Below are 23,648 nucleotides of genomic sequence, written 5' to 3' on the forward strand. Positions count from 1 at the left end.
AACAGATGAGGGTAAAAGCTTAGATCTTCTGGGAAGCAAGGTCTTCTCTTCAACAAGCCTCCAGTTTTTTGTATTTCAAACTGCCAGGCCTTGTTGGTCAAATATGACTTCCTTAATGACGGTAAATTGGAGCAAAGCTTCTTCAGCAAGTTGGAGCATGTTTCCAGTCTGTCCTGGAGTAGGACAAGCTGCTGGCTAGAACAGCACTACAGTCAGGCGTGGATGCTGCAGATCTCATCACACTTGATAGCCATGGCCATAGTCATGCAGAGAGAGTCATGGCTGCACTCATCTGGTTTCCCCAGAGAGGTGCAGAATACCACTGAGGGCCTTCCTTTTGATGAATCACACCTGTTTAATAAGACAGATGATTCTCTCCACTCCCTCAGGGCTGCCAGTGTTACACTTTGATCACTGGGTATCTATTCACCTGCCCCAAGTGGAAATTCTACCACCTGCCATCTACACAGTGATTCAGGAACCCTCGTTTCTTCCACCAGAGGCCATATGAACTGCCTCGTAAGTGCCAGAAGACCCTATGACCCCGCCCTCCAGGCCTACCTTTGCAGTCTTCATCCTCTCATGTTCAAACTGATCAGAAACAATATTTTTTTAGTGCCACTGGAGAGCTGTCAACCACCATGCCTACTACCATGCAGCCAACCCACCCTCTTTTGGCATCATCTAGCGCTCTTTTATTACTTTCCTGGAGCTCAATAACATCTGACAAGTTGGTCCTGGATGTCATCCACTATGGCTATACAGTCCAGTTCACCATGCTGCATGCTGCCTCATCCACATCCCACACCCTGATCCCTTTCCATGGACCACTCGCGACAGGATCCTGGCACTGGAAGTAGACACCTTACTGCAAAGAGGAGGGATAGAGCACATTCCTCTGAACTATCAGGGCATGGTGTTCTGTTAGACATGGGGCTTGTCTTCACTACTGGGGTAAGTTGACCTAAGTTACTCTACTCCAACTATGCGAATAACGTTGATAGTCGACATAGCTTATGTCGACTTACCCCAGTGTCTTCATTGTGCTGCGTTAACGGGAGACGCTCTCCGGTCGTCTTCCCTTACTCTTCTCTGAGAAGTGGAGTACCAGAGAGCGCTCTTCTATTGACCAGAGAACGTTCTGCCATCAATGTAGCAGGTCTTCAGTAGACCCACATCTCCCTATAGTGAAGACCATCCCTTACTTTTTGGTAGATAAGAAGGGGAGATGGAGGCCTATCCTGGATCTCCGTAACTTCAACCGCTTTATCCACAAGCCCAAGTTTCACCTTAGTCATCATACCATTTCTAGGAAAAGGCAGGCGGTTTATGGCTCTCAGTATGCAGGATGCCTATTTTTACCTAGATTTCATCCAGCCCACAGAGATTCCTGAGGTTTATGGTGGGTCTTTAGCATTTTCAGTACAGAGTCCTTCCTTTTGGACTCACCACTGCTCCCTGAATCTTCACCAAAGTTTTCTCTGTCACAGCAGCCCATCTCCTATGCTTGGGAGTCTTTTTTTTCCCCCTATTTTGACGATTGGCTGCTAGCAGCATGATACAGAGACAAAGCTTGAATCTCAACTTCCATGTTGCTCTGACTCTTTTCACGGAAGTCAGCATCAGCACTGAAAAATCAACTGAGATTCCCACACAGTCCTTAGACTTCATAAGGGCCTCTCTCATCTTGGTCACAGCCTGATCTTGCCTACCAAGGGACACATTCCAGACTCTGCAGGAGCTTGTTCTCCGGGTAGTCAACAGTTCGTCTGTCCCAGTCAGAACTTGCTTATCCCTTCTTGGCCACATGGTAGTCTGCACGTACATCACTACTGTTGCAGTCTACAGATGTGGCCTCAGAGTCTACTTACCTATGTGAGATGCTATGGACCTTTATGCTGGCAGTCTGTTTCTCTCCCTTCCAGTGGTGGACAGACCCACAGCAGGTTTGTACAGGGAGCCCCTTTCTCCCATCCTCCCTGGGCAAGAAGGATCATCAGACACATCCTTCACAGGATGGGGAACACACATTGAAGAACACATGACACAAGGTACGTGGAACCCTTGGGATACCAGGATGCTCATCAACTTTGTGGAACTCTGGGCGGTATGACAAGTGTGTCAAGCATTTCTGTTTTCCATTCGCTCTCATCATGAATTTAACAGCAACCCCATTGTTTATTATATCAATAAACAAGGGGGTAGAAGGTTGACTGGCCACTTCCCTGCACAGAGCAATCTATGGAATTGGTGCATTGCCCCCAAGATCCTGTTGTCGGCAGCCTCTCTTCCAGGGACTCAGAATGTAATTGTAGACTCAGCTGAAGAGTCATTGCTGGTCACAAGTGGGAACTTCACAGCTCCCATAGCAAATGACATCTTCAGCCAATGGGGGATGCCTACCAGACCCTTTTGCCTCCCACGTCAACAACTGATGCAGCACATATGCTCAAAGTGGGGTGTCGTAATCCACTCTCAAGGTGATGTTTTCATCCTCCGCTGGTCAGACCAGATCAATTACACTGTCTCTCCCATCCCCCTTCCACTCCTCCCACAAGTTCTCCACAGGATCAGGGAGGAGAGGGCCACTGTCATTCTGATCACTGTGTTCTGGCCATGGCGATTTTGGTTTCCTAATCTCCACACGTTGGACTGTCCTTGGCTTTCTCAGAAATGCTTACGCAACACAACAAGATCAGGCATCCTGATACAAAGATGCATCACCTCAGAACTTCGTATTTGGATAGGCAACTTCTCTAGAAGAGAAGTGTTGATTGGGAGTTCGTCATCCTTTCGAGCAATAGGAAAGAGTCCATGAGATGTTTTTATCGGGTCAAAAGGAAACGCTTCACCTCCTGTGCCCAGCAGAATGGGCTTTCCCTGGAGGAAGTGGACATTCCCCTTCTTTTGGACTACCTGCTGTCCTTGAAGATGTCAGGACTCACCCTCAATTCTCTCAAGCAGCTTTCATCGCCTTTCACCCTCCCATGGAAGGACACTCATATTTACACATCTGTTGACTCTCAGGTTTTGGAGAGGTCTCACGAAGACTTTAGCACCCGTACAACCTATTGCCTCCCAGTTGGACCTCAACCTCGTTCTAGCTGAATTACTGAAATGTTCTTTGAGCCATGAGCTTCGTGCTCTGTCCGTCCTTTCCATGCAAGTGACCTTCCTAGAGGCTGTTAGTTTGGTGGTAAGGGTAGGTGAACTTGGAGCTATGATGGCAGGACCCCCCTTTCACCACATTCCATAGGGACAAAGTCTCCCTGTGACTGCACCTCAAGTTTCTACCAAAGGTCGTATCCTGGTTTCATCTCAATCTACCCATACACTTACCAGCTTTCTTTCCAAAGCCTCACACCTCAGTAGAAGAGTGGCACCGTCACTCCCTCTGCGTTTGCAGTGCCATGACCATCCACCTGCAGAGGACAAGACCAATCAGGAAGTTCCCTAGACTCTCTATAGCTATAGCTGAGAGGATTACGGCCTGACAATCTCCACACACAGGATTTCCATGTGGGTGGGATTTCAGGGTCATTACATTCTATCAGTTGTTGGGGACTGCCTGCACACCTTGGAGTGAGAGCCCATTCCAGAAGAGCCAAGGCGTTGACTATGGCCATCCTCCACAATGTGCCACTTCCAGACATATATAGGGCAGCCATGTGGCATTTGGTAGATACCTTCAGAGCACGCTACACCTTGGTGCAGGACTCTGGACTCTGCAATGGATGTCTCATTCGACGTGACTGTCCTCTGTTCAACCCTTCCATCCTCATTCTTGCACCCTCCTCTGAATTAAGTACTGCTTGTTAATCACCCTCAGTGGAATATAACCGGGACTATCACTCGAAGAAGAGATGGTTACTTACCTGTAACTGGAGGTTCTTTGAGATAGGTGGTCCCTATCTGTATTCCACTTCTCACTCTCCTTCCTTGCTCTGCGGATCTATTTGATTTGTTGTGCAGAAGGACACTGTTGGTCCACATTACCTTTTATTGCCTCAGACGAAACCATGAGGCAAAGCAAGACGCGTGTGCAGACTAACACTGTTTTCAAGTTCCCTGGCTCCATATACCCACCCTCACTGGAATACAGAGAGGGACCACTTCTCTCAGAAAACGTCCAGTTACAGGTAAGTAATCTCTTATTAAATAGTTATTTGATCAGATATTGGGGGCTAACTCCTGGCCACCAATCTTTAAACAATTATCATTCTATCATATTCTAATAGTTAGATTATATTTTTCCTTGAAATTTGGCAATGATTTTGTAATGTATATAATGGAATAATATTGTAAATTTTATAATTGCATGTCATAATATATTATAAACACAAGGTTTATGATTTGCACTAACGATTTTGTTACGCTTTAGTCCTTTATTTCTTTCACATACTATCAGAGTATATTACTTTGATCCATATATAACTGTTTCTTGAAGAGTAAAATCTGTGTATTTTATTGAAATGTTCTTACAAGAATTAGGGTTATCTTTCACACAGATGTACTGTAAAGTTACAAATTTCTCCAAGACCTTTCTTGGAATTAAAGGATGCATTAAGAGTAATTCTGTCCTATTTTCTGGACTGTGAATGAAGTACTCTAGAATTCCACTACAGATTTCAGAGAGATTAATCATTTCATTGTAATATTAAAATAAATTTAAAACGTCAACAAGCCATTTCCCACTCTTTCACTTCCTACCTCCAATCTCATATCAATTACTCAATCCATTGTACTTTTTCATTTTACTGTGTTTCATCCTAAGAATTAAGAGGGCTAAGAATGTTTAAATAATCCAATAATATGGTCCTTTAATTGTAGTTTTGCTTAATATAGAAAGATAAACCTATTTTTTTGTCATGCATCATTTGTATAGTAATAACCTTAGTTAAATGTATTTAAAGAGATAAAAGCATGTTCAGTACTTTATAGGTAATGCATATTTTTGTCTAATCTAGTTTCCTTACATAGTTAGAATTCTGGGGCCTGCTCCTACAAACTTTTACTCTAATGAAGACAATGGGACTACTCATGTGGGTGAGGACTGGTCATGTGAGTAAAAGTTTTCAGAATCAGGCCTATAACATGTGTTATACATACCATATAAGAAAATAAAAAATATATATACATATTGTTCACTAAAATTTTAGTGTCTCTAAAATTTTAAGATGTCAGTGTTACTGATTGTCTTTGTTTTGCTCAAGATTTTTATTGAAGGATGGTCAGCTGTGGCTCTGCGCTCCTCAGGCGAAGCAAATATGGAAGTGTTTAGCTGAAAATGCAGTCTATCTTTGTGATCGTGAAGCCTGTTTTAAGTGGTATTCCAAACTAATGGGCGATGAACCAGATTTAGATCCTGACATTAATAAGGACTTCTTTGAAAATAATGTGCTTCAGTTGGATCCTTCCCTGTTAACAGAAAATGGAATGAAATGTTTTGAACGTTTCTTCAAAGCTGTGAACTGTCGAGAAGGGAAGTTAGTAGCGAAAAGACGAGCCTATATGATGGATGACTTGGAATTAATAGGATTAGACTACCTTTGGAGGGTAAGTACAGAACCGGAAACATGCAAATAGCTTACTGCTCCATTTTTGTTTAAAAACAAAAATGATTTAAGACTGTAACTGAAACTGTGTAGACTTAAATTACAAAAATGTAAGTGTTTTTCAAACTAACCACATGAAAATTGGCTCTTCCATTTCCCCTTCATATTCTTAAGTTAATTATTTCCCAGAGGTGAACCTTGAACTCAGAATATGACAGAGAAAGAAAAAAAAGGAATTAAAAAATTGTGTATTTGTAATGTCTGTGCATGTGAGATTAAGGTTTTGCTTGTACCATAAAACCAAAATCATTTGTTTAATTTTTAAAATACCTTTGACTTGCGTTGTTGATTTACCTTATGCTCTCACTCACCAGTGATTTTACTTATGAAATCACCATTTCTCCTAATGGCCAGTAGCATCTGGGGGTTAGGGAAGAAGATTTATGTGTTTCTAGTTGACAGGAAATGGAACCAAACTTTATTTTGAGCATCTGAGAAACTGGCTCATATAATTAATTGCAGTATTGTGTAAGTAACAAACAGGTATTGCGCTCTCATCTCTGAACAAGATGATCATTGTTTTAGTCCTTTTACTAAATATGGGGCTTTTCCTCACTACTGCAGATAGATGCAGTCTTTTTGATGAAAGATTAGACATCTCTTTGTGTCCAAAGTTGGTGGTTTCTAGGTGCCAGTTGATGATCCCATGATAGTTATTAAATAGAGGACACTGGTGTTATCCACTCCAACTTTCAGCATTCCATTTCTCAAATACCCTTGAGGTCTAGTATATAATGGCTGCACTACAACATCAGCATTAATGTTTCATTTTGTAAAGCACTTGAAGTACCTACAGTGTAATCCAAACAATTGAGAGATGCGCAGTGAAAAAGCAACAGGAGCGCTCTTCAGAGCTGTCAGTTGTGGGCAGTAACTTCCTTGGATCTGCCCCTTCTGCCTGGAGTTACTATCTTTCTACTTTGTGGGACCAATTTTTGACAGCTTTTCAGCTTTAATTCTGGCCAGTGGCTAGAAGTAAGTTTTCAAATATTCAGATTTGGTTCAATACTCCTTTTTCTAGGTTCTGAAGTAAATTTTAAACCTCATCTTAAATGGTGGCAAAGATTATCTTGAGTTGAGAGAGGTCTTTAATAGTATTAAATTGTTCAATTGAAAAATTGTTAACTTCTTAATTGCCCAGAACTCCTAACTAACAAAGACACAAAACTTGTAAGTACTGGTAGACCATTGGAAGATTAAGATTTAATTGCAGCTAAATAAATGTTTTTGTGGGTCTCAAACTTTGTTGGTAATGATGCAACAAGCATGTATAGTCTTTAGAACTAGTGGCACTAGAAACGTAGCATGGAGATATTTAAAGGAAATTTTATGCGCCATTCTGTCACTTTACAAAGCATACTGTGTTTTTTGCAGACACTGATGAATTCTTTTAAAGCAGTTAATTTGATTGAATCATAATCTTGACTGGGATCACATTAGACAGATAATTTACAGTGATTGTACTTTTAATTATATACTCTAGTTAGTTTTTTGTTCTGATGAATGAAAAATATTTTATCCGTGTTCATATGTAGTCCTTTTGTTTTTTAAACTGGATACTAAAAAGAGTTAAAATGCATTAATACTTTTTTATTGCTTTAGGTTGTGATTCAGGGAAATGACGACATTGCCAGTAGAGCAATAGATCTGCTTAAAGAGATCTATACTAATCTTGGTCCAAGGTTACAAGTTAATCAGGTAAAAAAAAAAAATTGAGTGGAATGTAAAATTTTACAATAATCTTTATTTAATATTACAACTGTGATATTTTGATAGCTTAAAGTTTTGAAAATATGGCAGTTTCCATCCATGGAATGGTTTCTTGGAGAATGTGCTCTTGCCCATGTACAGATTTTAACGTTGGTGAACCTACCCTTTAGTTCCTTTTAGCCTTTTGTAGAGATTTAGGGATCTACTGAGAGTATTTAAAGATTAAAATTGCTGGCTTTTGAGAAATTGCCTAAGTTAGTTATGTCTGTATTTCCATTAGCAAAACAGTGGCTCGTGCCAAATAGTTTTGCATTCTGCTGGGATTTGAGGTATGTGATATTTTGTCCAGTGTGTTCGCTGGCTGGGTCTAGGTCATGCCAATGGTGGCTAATACAACCCTTGAATTCATTTTACTTCTCACACAAGAGAGCGTTGCAAAGCTCTCGGAAACCAGCAATCGAAACCAAGCTCTGGAGAATCAAATCCTTTCTCTCAAGATTCCAACTTGCCTGTTAGTATGGTTCATTAGAAAGTGAGAGGGACTTGCAAGTTTCTAGAAAGATCAGGGAAAGGATAAACTATTGGGATTTCTGAAATCTCCTTTGTTGTTATCAAGATAGTACTAGTGGGCAGTGTTATTATCAGCTTGCTCGTGGATATTGCAACCATGGAGCCAGGGAGGGCAGTGCAGTAATGGATAGCTTCTGTGCCTTTCTTGAATTCAGTAGTTTTAAGTATAAATATTTTGAAAACATAATCCCAAAGTTTTGAGGACTTTTGTGCCCTAGGATCACCTCAAACAAGTTTCTTGTATCTAATGTTAGTTGTACTGCTTAACCCATAACCCCTGGCTACACTCCACTTTCCTTAGTTATTCTATTAAGGACACTTTTTTTTTTTTTTAAGTCCTCAAAACCAGCAGTCTGCAAAATACAGTCTAAAGATACAGGTACTACCTCACAGATGGATATGTAAATATTCCATATTATAGTCTGTGGCAAGCAGCAATTAAATGAAAGAATAGTCCAATTTAGTATCCTTCACAGAGCTACATTTTGCTTACATTGCAGCTCTTTGGTTCAAGTCGGTGGGATGAGGGGCAAGGTTTGTACCCTGCACACGTTGTAGAGTTAGCACTGATAATTTAAAAAAAAAAAAAAAGTATACTCTATTAGATTCAGTTATCAACTGTAATGTTAGTGTGGAGAAAACCAAAGTTATGTATAGTCTTGAGTAAAGATTTGGTTTTCAATTAAGATTTTATAGCATGTTTGTTTGATTCTGCAGCTGAAAGGAGGCTATGTAATATTTTGTAATTTGGCCCAATTTCTCTTGTACGTTACATTAGGTAGTGATCCATGAAGACTTCATTCAATCCTGCTTTGATCGTTTGAAGGCCTCCTATGATACACTGTGTGTTTTGGACGGAGATAAAGACAGTATTAATTGTGCAAGGCAAGAAGCAATACGAATGGTGCGAGTATTGACTGTTTTAAGGGAGTATATAAATGAATGTGACAGTGATTACCATGAAGAGAGAACAATTCTACCTATGTCAAGGTTTGTGAAGAACTCAGAATTACTATGATTCATCTTCATTAAAGTGATCTTAGCAGTGGAAAATGTTTTTTTAGTTTAAAAATTAATTTAACTTCCTTTACCAGTTTATTAAAAAAAATCCTGTAGCAGTTATCCTAAGTGAATATTACAAACTGCTATTGAACAAATAACATTTAACTTCCTTCAAAAACACCTTTAAATTAATGTAATGCACTTCTAAGGCATTCTAAATAACTAACTTTCACAACTCCTTTGTGAGGTAGATAAGCGTCCACATACAGGTAGGAGCTAATTGGTTAACAGAACTAGAATTAAATTTGAACTTCTGGCACTTGGTACTATAGTTGACATATAGTGTCATTAAAGTATATTTTTTTTTACTGTATTTCCTTTTATTTAAAAAATATTCAATTTTTGTATTGAAGAAAAAAGAATTCTTGTTTTAAGTGTTGGCCTGTATGTGTATTCCACACAATACACATGCACATCATGTGCTTCAGTCTGGAGATTTTAATAAGCAGTGTCCATTGGCCTGCATATACACAGTAGATCTCCTCATGCTCCCAAACGAGGGTATGAGAAACAGTGTGAATTGATGCCCTCTCGCTTGCTGTCACATGGTCTGAGTCAGAATCCAGTGTCCTCTCTTGTTTCAGCCTTTCAGAAAACCTGTAAATAAGATTGTAAATTGTTCTTTAGCTTAATTCAGTTAGTCTTAGTGTAGTTAGTATAGTTTGTTTCCCCGGATTGGAGACTATGCCCAGACTCCTGGGCTTCAAAAACTGCATCTCCTGCCCTAGACCCTTCTCCATCAGTGATGAACACCAATGCTACTTCTGCTGTCTGAGTGAGACTGTTATTTCGGCAGTATTCGTTGCTCATTTCCACCAAGAACTTGCAAAGGTCGTGAGGTTTGCCTGAGAAAACACTTAATGGAGAAGGCTATGAAGCCTCTCTCCTGTCTGGGCCAGGAAGACACGCATCCCATACATTGGCCTCACCAAACAAGCAGTGCCCGCCCTTCTGAGCAGGAGCAGAGCTGTGGGTGTCTCCGCCCAAAGACTCTTCCACGAGGGCTTCCTATGAGAATAAGGGACATTTTCATGGGGTCAAAGACTGTCCATAAGAGAGAGACTCCTTCCCGAGCCTGTTGAGGTGTATAGGAAGAAGGATCTTTGACCTCGGTCCTGGAAGGTCCTAGGACGGAACCCATTGCAAATTCTGAACTTCTCCTTCTGATGGCTTTCCCCGAGGCACCACTGAGAGGAAGAGTGATGGTCACTTAGGCAAAAATGTTCCACAGTCCTCATGGAGCTTGAACCCTGGCAACTATTAACTAGCTAAAACTAGAAGCTATAAACACAGAGTAGACACTGCCCAAACACACTTGCAAAGCAAGAGCAACAGTTTGTTCCAGCTACCCGTCACTGGTGGTAAGAAGGAACTAAGGGGGTGGGGAGTCGGCAGGGCCCTATATTGAGTGCAAGGAAGGGGCAACTCCAGGGGGCACCCATGCCGACCCTACAGAAGTTGCTAAGGGAAGAATCTTCCGGCTGGCATGCATGTGGCATGCACGCACCTGATTGGAATTGACATGAACAACACATCTGGAATAACAGTTACGAGAAGGCAAGTAACCGGTTTTTGTCAGTGATTCTGGCACTGAGGCACGATGGCTGTTATCCTCCAATCCTGGCCACAAGTGCAGCTCCAGACTTTGTGCTACCGACATGTCCACCCAATGGGGACTAGCAATATGGATGCACCAGGCTATCCGTGTCAACCGTCAGAACTCCCTATGCGCCAGGGTGCACAGAAACCTATACAGCACCGGAGGGTATATTCCTCTATTACCTGCAGTCTCCTCTGGACCAGTGCTCCTGAGGGATGTTACCACACCAAAAGACGATATTACTTTGGTATCCGAGGAACCATCCCACTTACAACCATCAGGCAGGCTTGCCCTGGTGCTGATGGCTTTGTCATTACAGCAGGAGCAGTGTTTGGATTTGAACAAATCTAATGAACCAGTCCCTCCTTCGCAGTGAGAACCTAACCCAGACAGGTGATGCAGGACTTATGGTCACTACCTGTATGAAAATGAGCTCCCTAGGGACCAATGGTTCCACATGTTATGCGCCCCTCCTCCCCCAATTGTTGTCTCCTCTTTCTGGCCCTGTTGGGCATCGTGGGATCTCTGTATGGATGTCTGGGACCCATACAGGAGTCTTTCCACTCCTCTCCCTTTCGCCAACAACTGGTTCCGCTGATGCATGAGGAGGAGGAAGATGTTGAACCAGAACCACAGATTGACAGGAATCTCCTCTTCTTCCCCAGATGAAGCAGTCTCTTCTTCTTCCTCATCCCTACTAAACTGCCACAGACAATACCAACACTTACTTTGAAGAATGGCTAGTGATGTCCAGATATCTCTGGAGGAAATCCAAGACCCACATCACCAACTATTGGACGTTCTGCATCCAGTTAACAAGGTCATTGGAATTGGCAAGATAGGTGTGGATGTGTAGAACACGGGGGTGTGCCAGGCCAAAAATGGCTCAGAAGTTTTGTTTTGTTCCAGCAAAGGGAGCTGAATTCCTGTTCTCCCACCTTGCTCCCAACTTCCTGGTGATGCATTCCATAGCAGCCTGTAACATGTCTCAATACTGAAGGACCACCCCAACAGAAAATGGCTCCAAAAGATTGGACTTCCTGGAGAGAGAGGTCTTCTCTCTGGGCTTCCAATTTCACATTGCCAATTACCATGACTGCTCCATTCCCAGTCTGTGTTTAGGACCTGTTTTTGATATTTTAGTCAAGACCAGCTCACCGTCTCTGATGCCACCTTCTTCTCCTTCTGACACCTTTTGAGGCCATCTCATTCTGTTTGCCCGCAACTGGGAGTTAATTGTGATTGACTGTTGGGTCTTGGAAATTATTCATCAGGGATAGTCCATAGAGTTCATCTCCTTCCGTTCCCTATTGCCCTTCATGGACCACTCTCATGAAGCAATTCTTCAACAGGAAGCAGAGTTACACAGAGGGGGAATAGATCCTTAGTATCAAGGAAGAGGGTTTTATTTTCTAGTCCCCAAAAAGACTGAGGATGAAGACCCATTCGGGATCTTTGGCAACACCCCGTCTTCACTCGGAAGATGAAATTCAGGATGGTCAGGTTGACATCAATAACCTCCTCTCTTCAGGAAGGAATGTGATTTGTGGCTCTCTATATGTGAAGGGTTAATATTTTCATATAGACCTCCCACAGGGTCCTATGGTTTATCACTGGCCTGGGGTACTTCGAGTTCCAGGTCCTCATCTTTGGAGTAGCAACAGCACCCAGAGAGTTTACAGAAGAGTTCTCTGGCGGTGGCCTAGATGAGGAGAAGTCAGGGCCGCATAGTTTTTCCATATCTCGACAGCTAGCTCCTTGTAGGTCACTCTTGACAGGAGGTCAAGTTGGCTATTTAATACCTCATTCAAAGCCTCACACCCGTGAGGGTTTGGGTGAACAGAGAGAAGTCTATCATTCCCCCGCCCCCCCTCGGACAAACTTTGTCGGGGCAGTGTTGGGCTCTATTTATGTAAGAGCCTTCCTCCCTGCAAGGATTTCAGATGATGCATGACTGAATTTCTTTGATTTCCCACAGAACAAGCACTACAGTGTGCATGTGCCTATTGCTGCTAGGTTGTATGGCAATGCATACTTATGTATCATCCTTTGCCAGGCTTCATCTATGTTGCCCGCAGGCCTAGCTCAGTTCGGTCTACTTTCCCAAGAAAGACTGCATCAACTCCAGGATGATTGTTTCCACTCGCTCCTAGTGCCACTGTTGTAACATTGCACAAGTCACATGGACCAGGCAAGAGGCCAGACTACATATCACATCCTGGAACAGCAGGGAGTTCACCTTGTGTGCAAGGCCTTCCCTCCGCTCATTCGCTCCCTCCACATCCAAGTAGTGTCAGACAATTTCACCACTATGGTCTACATAAACAAGAAGTGAGATCTCTCTCTCTCTTTGTCTGGAGGTAGTCAGGTTTTAGAGCTTGTACGTCAGGCACATCACCATCCAGGCCGCATACTTCTCTGGTATCCACAACTTCTTAGCAGGCAACTTAACCCCAGGCATTTCCCAGCAGGCCACAAGTGGGAAGTCTGTGACTCTTTTCTGACAGACCTCTTCATGCTTTGGGGCACATCTATATGGGACCTTTCTGCGTATCAAACAAACAAGAAACTACCCCTATATTATTCCAGAGGAGCCATAGGTCATGACTCTCAAGATGATGTGCTCTACTGTTGTGGATGAGCGGTTTCAGATATGCCTTCCCTCCCATCCCTTTTTCCGCAAGTGCTGAGAAAGATATGTTACGACAGGGCCAATATCCTTCTCCTACTGCTCTACTGGCCCGAGCAGCTTTGGTTCCCAGAGCTTGTCAGTTTCTGCAATCAAGATCCACCCCTTCCCAGAATTCCTGCTGCAGGACAAAGGAAGGGTTAGACACCCCAACCAGGGTTGTCTCCACCTCACAGCTTCATGTTTGGGTGGATGTCAGGGTTAAATAACTCTTATTTGGTGGTCCAGGCTATCCTTACCCAGAGTTAGGAAAGAATAGAGCAGATCCTGTTATCTGGCTAAATGCAAACACTCGTCAACCTCGGTGCAGCACAGTCAGTCTCTCCTAGTCCCTTTTAAGCTTTGTCCTGATAAGTTCTTGTCTCTTATTGTGTGTGGGGGGAGGGGGAAGTCTGGTCTCTGTCAGCTCATTATAGATCCACCTAGTAGCTATTAGTAGCTTCTTCCCCCCAATAGACAGTCTGTCTTTACTTAACCAGCTACAACACGGTTCATGAAGGGCTTCATTGATGCCTCTCCGACAGTCACTAAACCCACACCTCTATAGGATCTGAACCTCGTGCTGTCAAAGCTTATTAGACCTCCATAGATAGGACATGGAACATATCGCTAAGGGTTCAAATAGAAGTGGCATTTCTAGTGGCCATGACTTCGCCCAGGAAGGTCAGCGAACTGAGAGCCATCATGGTGGACACCCCCCACCCCCGCCTTTCCCCTCCCATTATGATATTTCACAGGGACAGAGTGTCCCTTTGCCTTCACCCTAAGCTTCTCCCCAAGGTAGTTTCCAGATTCTACCTTAACCAGTGTATTCACTTACCTGTCCTTTTTATGAAATACCACAATTCTCCTGAAGAGAAGAGACTTCACTTCCTTGACATCAGGAGTGCACTTGGTTTTTACCTGTAAAGAAACTAGTCCATCAGAAAGTCTCCAAGACTATTTGTTGAGTTAACAGAGATCCTGTGGTCAGGATCCTCTTAAAGAATTGCTAAGTGTGTTTATGGCAGAATTATCAAATGCTGCAGACTAGCACGCATTCCACCTTCTGTCACTATAATGGCCCATTCCACAAGAGTACAGGCCGGCACGGTAGCATCCATGCAGGAGGTCCCACTGCACGACATGCAGAGCAGCCACCTATGGGACCTCCATAGACTCATTTGCTAGACATTATGTGCTAGTCTAAGGGCTTGTCTACACTTACATTTTTATAGCACTCTAAACTGCTGGCTCAGGGGGGTGAAAAATCACAGCACAGCAAGGCTGAGCGCTTTAAAGCTGTAGTGTAAACAGGAGCTAATCCCCTCGTGGAGGTGAATTACCAGGAGTACTGGGAGAGCTCTCTCCCAGCGCTCGCGTGCTACCACACTTGCACTTCAAAGTGCTGCTGTGGGAGCATTCCTGCGACAGCGCTTCTAAGTTTCCAGTGTAGCCGTGCCCTAAGCCTCTCCTGTCGAGTTGCATGCATCTTTGTTGCAGACTTCCTCACACCCACTTATGATCTGATAATTGCTTGTGAATCTTCCACATGTGGAATACACATAGGGACCAGCACTCAAAGAAGTGGAGGTTGCTTAAACAGGAGGTTCTTCGAGATGTGTGGTTGGTATCAGCATTCCAGTACACACCCTCTGACCCTTATGCTGTAGATCTGATTAGATTTGTGGTAAGAGAAGGAATTTAGAGGGCATCAGCCTGCACTGTTTCTTATACCCTCTCGTGGGAGCAAGAGGATATGTGGGCCAAATCTCTGGATTCAGGTGCCTGATGCTCATTTGTGGGGTCCCTACCCATATACCGCACGTGGTACATCTTGAAGAACTTCCTGTTACTATAAGTATCCTCCACTTCAAATCCTTTATACAGTTCATAGAGGAAAGCCAGTCCTCTGCTTGACATGACCACTATTGCTGCAATAACCACTGTGGTTAGTGATGTCATAAGTGCCGCCTTCTAGTTCAAGAGATGTTTACAGGGATACTGTAAAATACTTGCATTCCACATTTTGGATTACCCTAAGGTGAATGTTTTATACTGGAGCAAAAGTTAAAAAAACAAATAAAACAAAACCAAACCCGCCCCCCCCCCCCCAAACACACAAAATAATGAATGAAAGAACATATCAAGTGGGGTCCAGCAGGGATCAGTTCTGGGTCCAGTTCTGTTCAATATCTTCATCAATGATTTAATGACGCAGAGAGTACACTTACAAAAGTTGTGGACAATACCAAGATGAGAGGCGTTGCAAGTACTTTGGAGGACAGGATGAAAATTCAGAATGATCTGGACAAACTGTAGAAATGGTCGGAAGAAAATGGGAAATTCAGTAAGGACCAAGGCAAAGCACTTCACTTATGAAGTAACAATCGGTTACACACATACAAAATGAGAACTGACTACTTATGAAGGAGTACTGCAGAAAGGGATCTGGGAATCATAGTGGATCACAAGTTAAATATGAAGCAACATTGTAACACTGTTGCAAAAAACCCAAACATTTTTCTGTGATGTATCATCAGGAGTGTCATAAGCAAGACACAAGAAGTAGTTCTTCCGCTCTTCTCCATGCTGATTAGGCCTCAACTGGAGTGTTGTCCAATTCTGGATGCCACATTTCAGGAAAGATGTGGACAAATTGGAGAAAGTCCAGAGAAGAGGAACAAAAATGATTAAAGGTCTAGAAAACATGAGGGAAGATTAGAAAAAAATGGGTTTGTTTAGTCTGGAGAAGAGAAGACTGAGAGGGGACATAAGTTTCTAGTACATCAAAGGTTACTATCAGGAGGGAGAAAAATTGTTCTCTTTGACCTTTGAGGATAAGACAAGAAGCAGTGGGCTTAAATTACAGCAAGGGCAGTTTAGATTAGACATTAGGAAAAACTTCCGAACTGTCAGAGTAGTTATGCAATGGTATGTATTGCCTAGGGAGGTTGTGGAATCTGTGTCACTGGAGATTTTTTTTAAAGAGCAGGTTAGACAAACACCTGTCGGGGTGGTCTAGATCAGCAGCCCCCAAACTGTAGGGCACATTGCCCTAGAGGGGCGCACAGGAACATTTTGGGAAGTGTGGCAGGGCCTGGGCCAGCCCCCAAGGGGTGGGAGTGGGAGTGCCACCCAGCCCCACTCTGCCCCCAGCTCTGGCCCAAGCATCACACTCCCCAGCTTCCAGCTGCAGTCCCGCTCCCTGCACTTACTGCAGCTCTGGTCCCGGCTCTTGACTGCAGCGCCAGCCATGCCTTCTGACTACGATTTCTGGTGGGGGTGCAGACAGGTTCCCTCATGGGTAAGACTTGGGGAATGATGGGAAAAGTTTGCGGACCACTAGTCTAGATAATATTTCGTCCTGCCTTGAGTGCAGGGGACTGGACTAGAAGACCTCTCGCGGTCCCTTCCACTTCTGTGAGCAACCATTTTCCATGTCCACTTTGATATTATTTTAGACGTTTGTGCTTGGGTAAAAGGTTTTCTCAAATCCTAATTTTTCTAGTTCTATCGTATAGTCAGTAGTCTTGTGGTGGTGCATTCAATCTATTGCTGTTGAAATAATTGTCACAAGCAGAGCAAAGTAGGAGGGACGACTACTAACCACTCCAGATTTATTTAAATAATTAACAAATTAGGCAAGAAATTCTGAGAAAGTAGTAAAGGATAAATTGAGGTTCCTAAAGATAATACACTATGAGAATCCTTCTTAATTATCTGGTGAGAATGTTCTGAGTTTACTAAAAAAAAAAAATTTCTATTCACCATTGCTGCCAGGAAACTTTAAAACCTCATGACCTTGCCATATGTTTGAAATGCTGCTACAGTAGTGGGAGCAAAAGTTAGTTAATATACTAATAGCATTCAGTGATTACAACAAAAAATTAAACAAGGCAAATTCATGTTGACTTTTATGTTGCAGAAACAATAAAATATAAGTGCTAAACTGGATAGAATAAGCCAATAGGACTGAAATTTTATTTCCAAGATTTGAACAGAGAATTGCAAACAGTGAAGAGAGAACCAAAATTTGAACTACGCAATTATTTTAGGTTTACTTCAAATTCTGTGTGTTCAAAACGCAAGTGTAGAACTGATTATTCAATAAGTTTGTGGGTGTGCACTTTCCACTCTGACTTGTAGCTGTACAGATATTCAATTTACATGCAACAATGCATGTGCAAAATAGTCATATGCTTGCACATTCCAACACTTACAGAAAATCATTCTGTAATAGTTGAAATACAAATGCCCGCACGAAAGAGAACCACTTTTGTTGTACTTGTTTTATTCCGGCAATGATGACTTTATTTAGAATGTACTCTCCATTTGTTTTGCAGAGCTTTTCGTGGTAAGCATATCACACTAGTGGTTCGTTTTCCAAACCAAGGTCGGCAGGTAGAAGACTTGGATATTTGGTCTCACACAAATGACACAATTGGTTCTGTACGGCGTTGTATTCTGAATCGTATTAAAGCCAACAGTGCACATACAAAAGTAGAACTGTTTATTGGTGGTGAGCTGGTAGATCCTGCAGATGATAGGAAGTTAATTGGACAATTAAATCTAAAAGATAAAACGGTAAGTGCTTTTACTTTAGTCAATTAGTTAATATTACTCCACTTCTATAATTATTGGCGGGGGGGGGGGAATGAGAGCAGGAGTATCATTATTAGAAATGTGAGAGGCAAGTAATATCTTGAATTGGACCAACTTCTGTTGTTAAGAGACAAGTTTTCTAGCTTCCACAGAGCTCTTCTTCAGATCTGGGAAAAGTGCTTAAGAATTAAGGCTTATTACAATTATAATTATAAACCATAATGTTGTTATGGATTACTACAACAATCTATAACTCACAGTTCCCTCAAAGTTCCCCAGCTTCTCACACACCAGTGACTGGAGAGGTATTAATGGGCCACTTCACCTTGAATGGTCTCTTGAAATGTGTTGCTACATATACTAAACAATGTGTTCCACATTGTATTTTTAGCTATGAGAGTCTTGAGTACGTTTCCAAGACCTGAAGAATAGCTCTGTGTAAGCTTGAAAGCTTGTCTCTCTCACCAACAGAAGACAACACATATTGTCTCTCTAATATCCTGGGACAAACACTATTACTGCAATACTGCATACTTTATTTCAAATGATCCATTCTAACTTAGTGAAATATTGTATTAGTAGCTCATTTAGTATAAGAAGTTCTAAAGTTTACAGTTTTCATATCTAATACTTAATCTTCTACAAATTTATTTTTCAGCTAATTACAGCCAAGCTTACACAAATAAGTTCCAATATGCCTTCAAGCCCTGATAGTTCTTCTGACTCTTCAACTGGCTCTCCGGGCAACCATGGCAATCACTACAGTGATGGTCCAAACCCAGAAGTTGAAAGCTGTTTGCCTGGAGTGGTAAGTATATGTATTGGTCCAAAAATCTTATGAAGTTAAAAAATGACACATTGTAAATATTAGCACAAATTGTTTCAGTTGATGAAATAGCATGACAAGTTTTTATTTTTGTTTTAGATCATGTCACTGCATCCTAGATACATCTCATTTCTTTGGCAAGTTGCAGACTTAGGCAGCAGCCTAAATATGCCACCTCTTAGGGATGGAGCACGTGTCCTTATGAAACTTATGCCACCAGGTCAGAATATAATATTAATCTTTTTATATTTTGAGGTTATGTCTCATCTGTGTTCTGGAAATGGAATCCTTCCTGAAATCCTTCCTCCTACTAATTTAGTGTATGGTAGTCTTGAGAGTACATTCATTTATTTCCTGTATTGCTATATCTTGTCCATAATATAAAGTTAAATATTTTAAAAAGTTTTTTAGATGTCAGTGCCTGTTTAGCTTTGAAAATGGGGAAAGGTGTTAAAATTATTTTGCAACACTTACTACTGTATAGGAATATCAGAGGAGTAGCCGTGTTAGTCTGGATCTGTAAAAGCAGCAAAGAGTCCTGTGGCACCTTATAGACTAACAGACGTATTGGAGCATGAGTTTTCGTGGGTGAATACCCACTTCGTCGGATGCATGTAGTGGAAATTTCCAGGGGCAGGTGTGTATATATATGCAAGCAAGAAGCAGGCTGGAGATAACTGTTAGTTCAGTCAGGGAGGATGAGGCCCTCTTCTAGCAGTTGAGTTGTGAAAACCCAGGGAGGAGAAACTGCTTTTGTAGTTGGCTTAGGCCTTCACAGTCTTTGTTTAATCCTGAGCTGTTGGTGTCAAATTTGTAGATGAACTGGAGCTCAGCAGTTTCTCTTTGAAGTCTGGTCCTGAAGTTTTTTTGCTGCAGGATGGCTACCTTTAAATCTGCTATTGTGTGTCCAGGGAGGTGGAAGTGTTTTACAGGTTTTTGTATATTGCCATTCCTAATATCTGATTTGTGTCCGTTTATCCTTTTTATACTGTATAGGAGGAGTTTCTAAGTGCTGTCGGTAATAAATATAACACAGTACCTCTGAAGAATCTAAATTTGTGTCAGTTACAATTCCTGCATCTTTTCTTATCTGATGTCCTTTGAAATTTCTCAAGTTGATGGGTATTAATTATTAATTGCAGTGACTTTTTAGGTAACTATGGCAGTAATGTTTAGAGATTGTGTTTTTATTGCAGATAACACTACAGTAGAGAAACTAAGAGCTATTTGCTTAGACCATGCAAAACTTGGTGAAAGCAGCCTTAGTCCATCCCTTGACTCTCTTTTCTTTGGCCCTTCTGCCTCACAAGTGCTATATCTAACAGAGGTTTGTAATGCTTTTCTTCAAAAATAAATTTAAAAAAAAAACTTGTTATATTTTAAAACTTTTTTTGGCATTAAGGTTACATTTTCTATGGTGGAGTTGAAGAACAGGATCAAATTCTGGTGTAAAACTAAAAAGGTTCAAAATGTCTGTCAAAGCAACAAAGTGTGGGAGGCATGCATGGGGAGAAATATCAAAGCATTGTATAAAACGTACTTCTGTGTACTTCCATTTTTTGGTGTATGTGTTTAGAAAAAGTTTATCTAGTGTGTTTGCTAACGTGTTTTATTTCCTTCTTGCAGGTAGTCTATGCCTTGTTAATGCCTGCCAGTGCACCTCTGGGAGAAGATGCCAGTGACTTCCAATATAACTTCTTAAAAAGTGGAGGTTTGCCTCTTGTATTGAGCATGTTGACGAGAAATAATTTCCTGCCAAATGCAGATATGGAAACTCGAAGGGGAGCCTACCTTAATGCTCTAAAAATAGCCAAATTGTTGCTAACAGCAATTGGCTTTGGCCATGTTCGAGCTGTGGCAGAAGCTTGTCAGCCAGTTGTAGAGGGCACAAGTCCAATCTCACCGGTAATGTACTTTGACTTTTTTTTAACACCCCCTCCACCACCCCCCAAAAAATGTTTTTTTAATAGAAATACTAATATGCAGTAATTTACATTCAGGTCTGCAAAGCTGCCTTCCTATAATAATACCACTTTTACTAATTCTTCTGTCTATATTTCAAATGTATGATTCATAAAGAACTCATAATACTGCGCCAGTGTAGCCAAGGCCTCATTTTTTTTAAATATCTGAGATAGTAAAAGGTTCTGCCTCACCAATTCCTAGCACCTCCATTGTAGCAAGTTCAGTTCCTTTCTGACTCTGGAAAGTAACAGAATTCCTGCAAGAACAGCACTTCCAATACTGTTCCAGCTTGTCTCAGTAGGTATTTGCTGCTGTGATCCTTCATTTATGTGTATTTGTGAGTTCAAATGTCTCTCTGCATGAATTCCACTCTTGGTGCATATGCATCCTCTGCATGCAAGATCAGATTCTTCTGGCAAGATGTGCCCGATGGGGCTGCACCTGCACCCTGATGTCCTTCATGCACCTAGGGTAACCAGATAGGAACTGTGAAAAAACAGGATGGGGGTGAGGGGTAATGGAAGCCTATATAAGAAAAAGTGCCAAGAAACGGGACTGTCTATTTAAAAATGGGACATCTAGTCACCCTCCATGCACCCCACCTGAGGGCTTAAAGGGCACGGTGAGCTTACCACCACTCAGTTCCTTCTTACCACCCTTGACAGCAGGATTGAACCCCAGTCTCTGCTTATGCTGCACATTGTGATGTCTTGTTACGCTGGTTAATAGTAGTTAGTATAACTAATGTAGATAATATAGAGTTTTTTGGGCAAATAAGTTTTTTGTCAGATATATTGTGTGTGTTTACAAGGATCCTTGCCTCCTATGGCTGGGATTATATAATTGGATTGTCTACAGTAGCAGGAGATAAGGCTAAGTGATCCTGTAGGTCCCTTCCAGTCCTCTTGTTAGGTTGATGGAGGAACTCACTTCATGTGTGAAGTACCTTTTGTTGCATTGCTGCCTATTAAGACATTGGTGATGCGCTGCATACGGGTGGGGAGCTCATCTTTGCTACTTTCAAACCCAAGGGCGTTGGGTTACCCCAGGAAGCTCAACATCACATTATGTCTTGGAGCTCAGAGCCATATGTCTTTAGGCACAATGTTTCTACTCTTGTGATCCAAGTGATAATGGACAACACCACAGCCATACACTATGTCAAGATAGGGAGGAGCATAATCATCTCTGGTCTGCAGAAAAGTTATTTGTTTCTGGAGTGGAGCTTTTGTCATCAAATCATACCATCTTCCAGTGGTTCTGCATCGTCCAGGCTTGCAAAATGCCCTGGCAAATTGAGACAGCAGATAATTCTCAGACAGACATGAGTGGGCTGTAAGGGTATTTCTACACAGCATTTTGGACTGAGCAGGAGAGAGCCTCCCAGCCCAAGTCAGCAGGGTTGACATTGGTGCTCTGAAATTAGCTGCATAAACAGTGTTTTGATGATGCAGTTTGGACTGAAGCTTGGGCTTTGAGATCTAGGTTTATCCTCTGTGCATGGTAGCCACAGCTTAACCCAGACAATTCTGGTACTTGGATCTGGTGAACCTGTCAACTCATCCTTCAGTCATGCTACCCGTTCTACCTGACATGGTTTAGCAAACAGAGGTCATGTCTTATTCAGAGCCGGCATCATTACATCTGAATTTGTCACTGGTGTCACCACTGCTGGAATGCTGTATCTGTTTCTGGTGTCCACAATTCAAGAAGGATGTTAATTTGGAGAGAGCTCAGGAAAGAGCCAGGAGAATGGAGAACCAATATTTGATGATGGGTTTTTCAGTCTAGTAGACAAAGGTTTAACAGGATCCACTGGCTGGAAGTTGAAACTAAACAAATTTAGACTGGAAATAAGGTGCCAATTTTTAACAATGACAGTTATTGACCATTGGACCAACTTACTAAGAGTTGTGGTGGATTCTCTACCACTGGCAATTTTTGATTCAAGATTAGATGTTTTTCTAAAATAAATATATGCTGTAGTTCAAACAGGAAGTATTTTGGGTCAGTTCTATATCCTGTGTTATATAGGAGTTCAGGCTAGATGAATACAGTGGTCCCTTTTGACCTTATAGTCTATGAATGCAGGAGTATAATGTTTTGAGACAGAGTTACTCTCAGGACTCCTTCCAAATTCCTCTTTTTAAGAATTTTGTGTGAACCAGTTTATTCATATCTCTGTTTTTCTCCAAGCCTCACTCCCCCACAGGGGAAGATAAATGTCACACAGTTGATGTAGTTAGGGCACTATTTTCTTACGTTTACAGGACAAAACCCTTCAGGAACATACCTAAACTCTGTGGCCTTTGCAGAGAGATGTCAGGCAGTATCCTCTCTGAACTTATCTTAAGTCTTCAACTGTATAAGGACATGTTATTAGTTAGGTTAGATCTACCTAGTTGTAGTAGAGCTCAGGCAGCCTTTGGTGCTTGTTTGAAGAATTTTCTTATTTCTGAAATCTGTAGGGCAGCTATGTTGAGCTTGATCAACACTTTTACAATACATGTTCTTTGACAGTGGATTCCAGATAGGATGCCTTCTTTGGTGTGATTGTCTTGACGTCATTGTTTAAGTAAGACTCTCTTATTTCCAATCTCCAAGCAAATGTGTATCTACTTGTTGTGCACTGCAACGGGGTAGACTAGGTCCAGAGGTCCCCTGCCGGAAGCCACGTGGCTGTGCCTGCCCCAGAAAAGAGCAGGGGAGAAGTCCTCTAGGTGGCCTAGAGTGGCTGCAGAGAAGCAACCAGAGGGGCCTACTGGAGCAGACAATAAGGGGCCAGAAGGGCCCTATAAAAGGGAAGAGCAGAGACAGAGTAGTCAGTTGCTGCCCAGATCTTGAAGAGGGAGGACTGGGTGCCTGGCTGGCTGGAAGAGCAGCAGGACCTTGGACAACAGGTCAGTGCAGGCAGTCTGATTCCAGGGGACTGAGCCCAGAACTTAGTCAGACTAGGCAAGGGTACTGTGGTGGGCCCTCCTGATTTGGTTGAAGTCTAAGCCCAGGCAAGGGCTGCCAAAAGGACAC

At 42.1% G+C, this 23,648-nt stretch overlaps 1 protein-coding gene across 4 annotated transcripts in view; it reads left to right on the top strand.

Moving 5' to 3' along the window:
* Positions 1 to 23,648, top strand: part of USP9X (ubiquitin specific peptidase 9 X-linked) — a 212,498-nt gene that overhangs the window by 103,053 nt on the left and 85,797 nt on the right. For all 4 annotated transcript variants that reach the window (XM_030576179.1, XM_030576205.1, XM_030576187.1 and 1 more), the window contains 8 exons: positions 5,214 to 5,556; positions 7,218 to 7,313; positions 8,674 to 8,885; positions 17,572 to 17,812; positions 18,489 to 18,638; positions 18,756 to 18,876; positions 19,853 to 19,983; positions 20,283 to 20,561. In XM_030576179.1, the coding sequence (XP_030432039.1) occupies positions 5,214 to 5,556; positions 7,218 to 7,313; positions 8,674 to 8,885; positions 17,572 to 17,812; positions 18,489 to 18,638; positions 18,756 to 18,876; positions 19,853 to 19,983; positions 20,283 to 20,561 (1,573 nt within the window). The remainder of the gene's footprint in view (positions 1 to 5,213; positions 5,557 to 7,217; positions 7,314 to 8,673; positions 8,886 to 17,571; positions 17,813 to 18,488; positions 18,639 to 18,755; positions 18,877 to 19,852; positions 19,984 to 20,282; positions 20,562 to 23,648) is intronic.

Source organism: Gopherus evgoodei, chromosome 1 (assembly GCF_007399415.2).
Source record: "Gopherus evgoodei ecotype Sinaloan lineage chromosome 1, rGopEvg1_v1.p, whole genome shotgun sequence".
NCBI lineage: Eukaryota > Metazoa > Chordata > Testudines > Testudinidae > Gopherus > Gopherus evgoodei.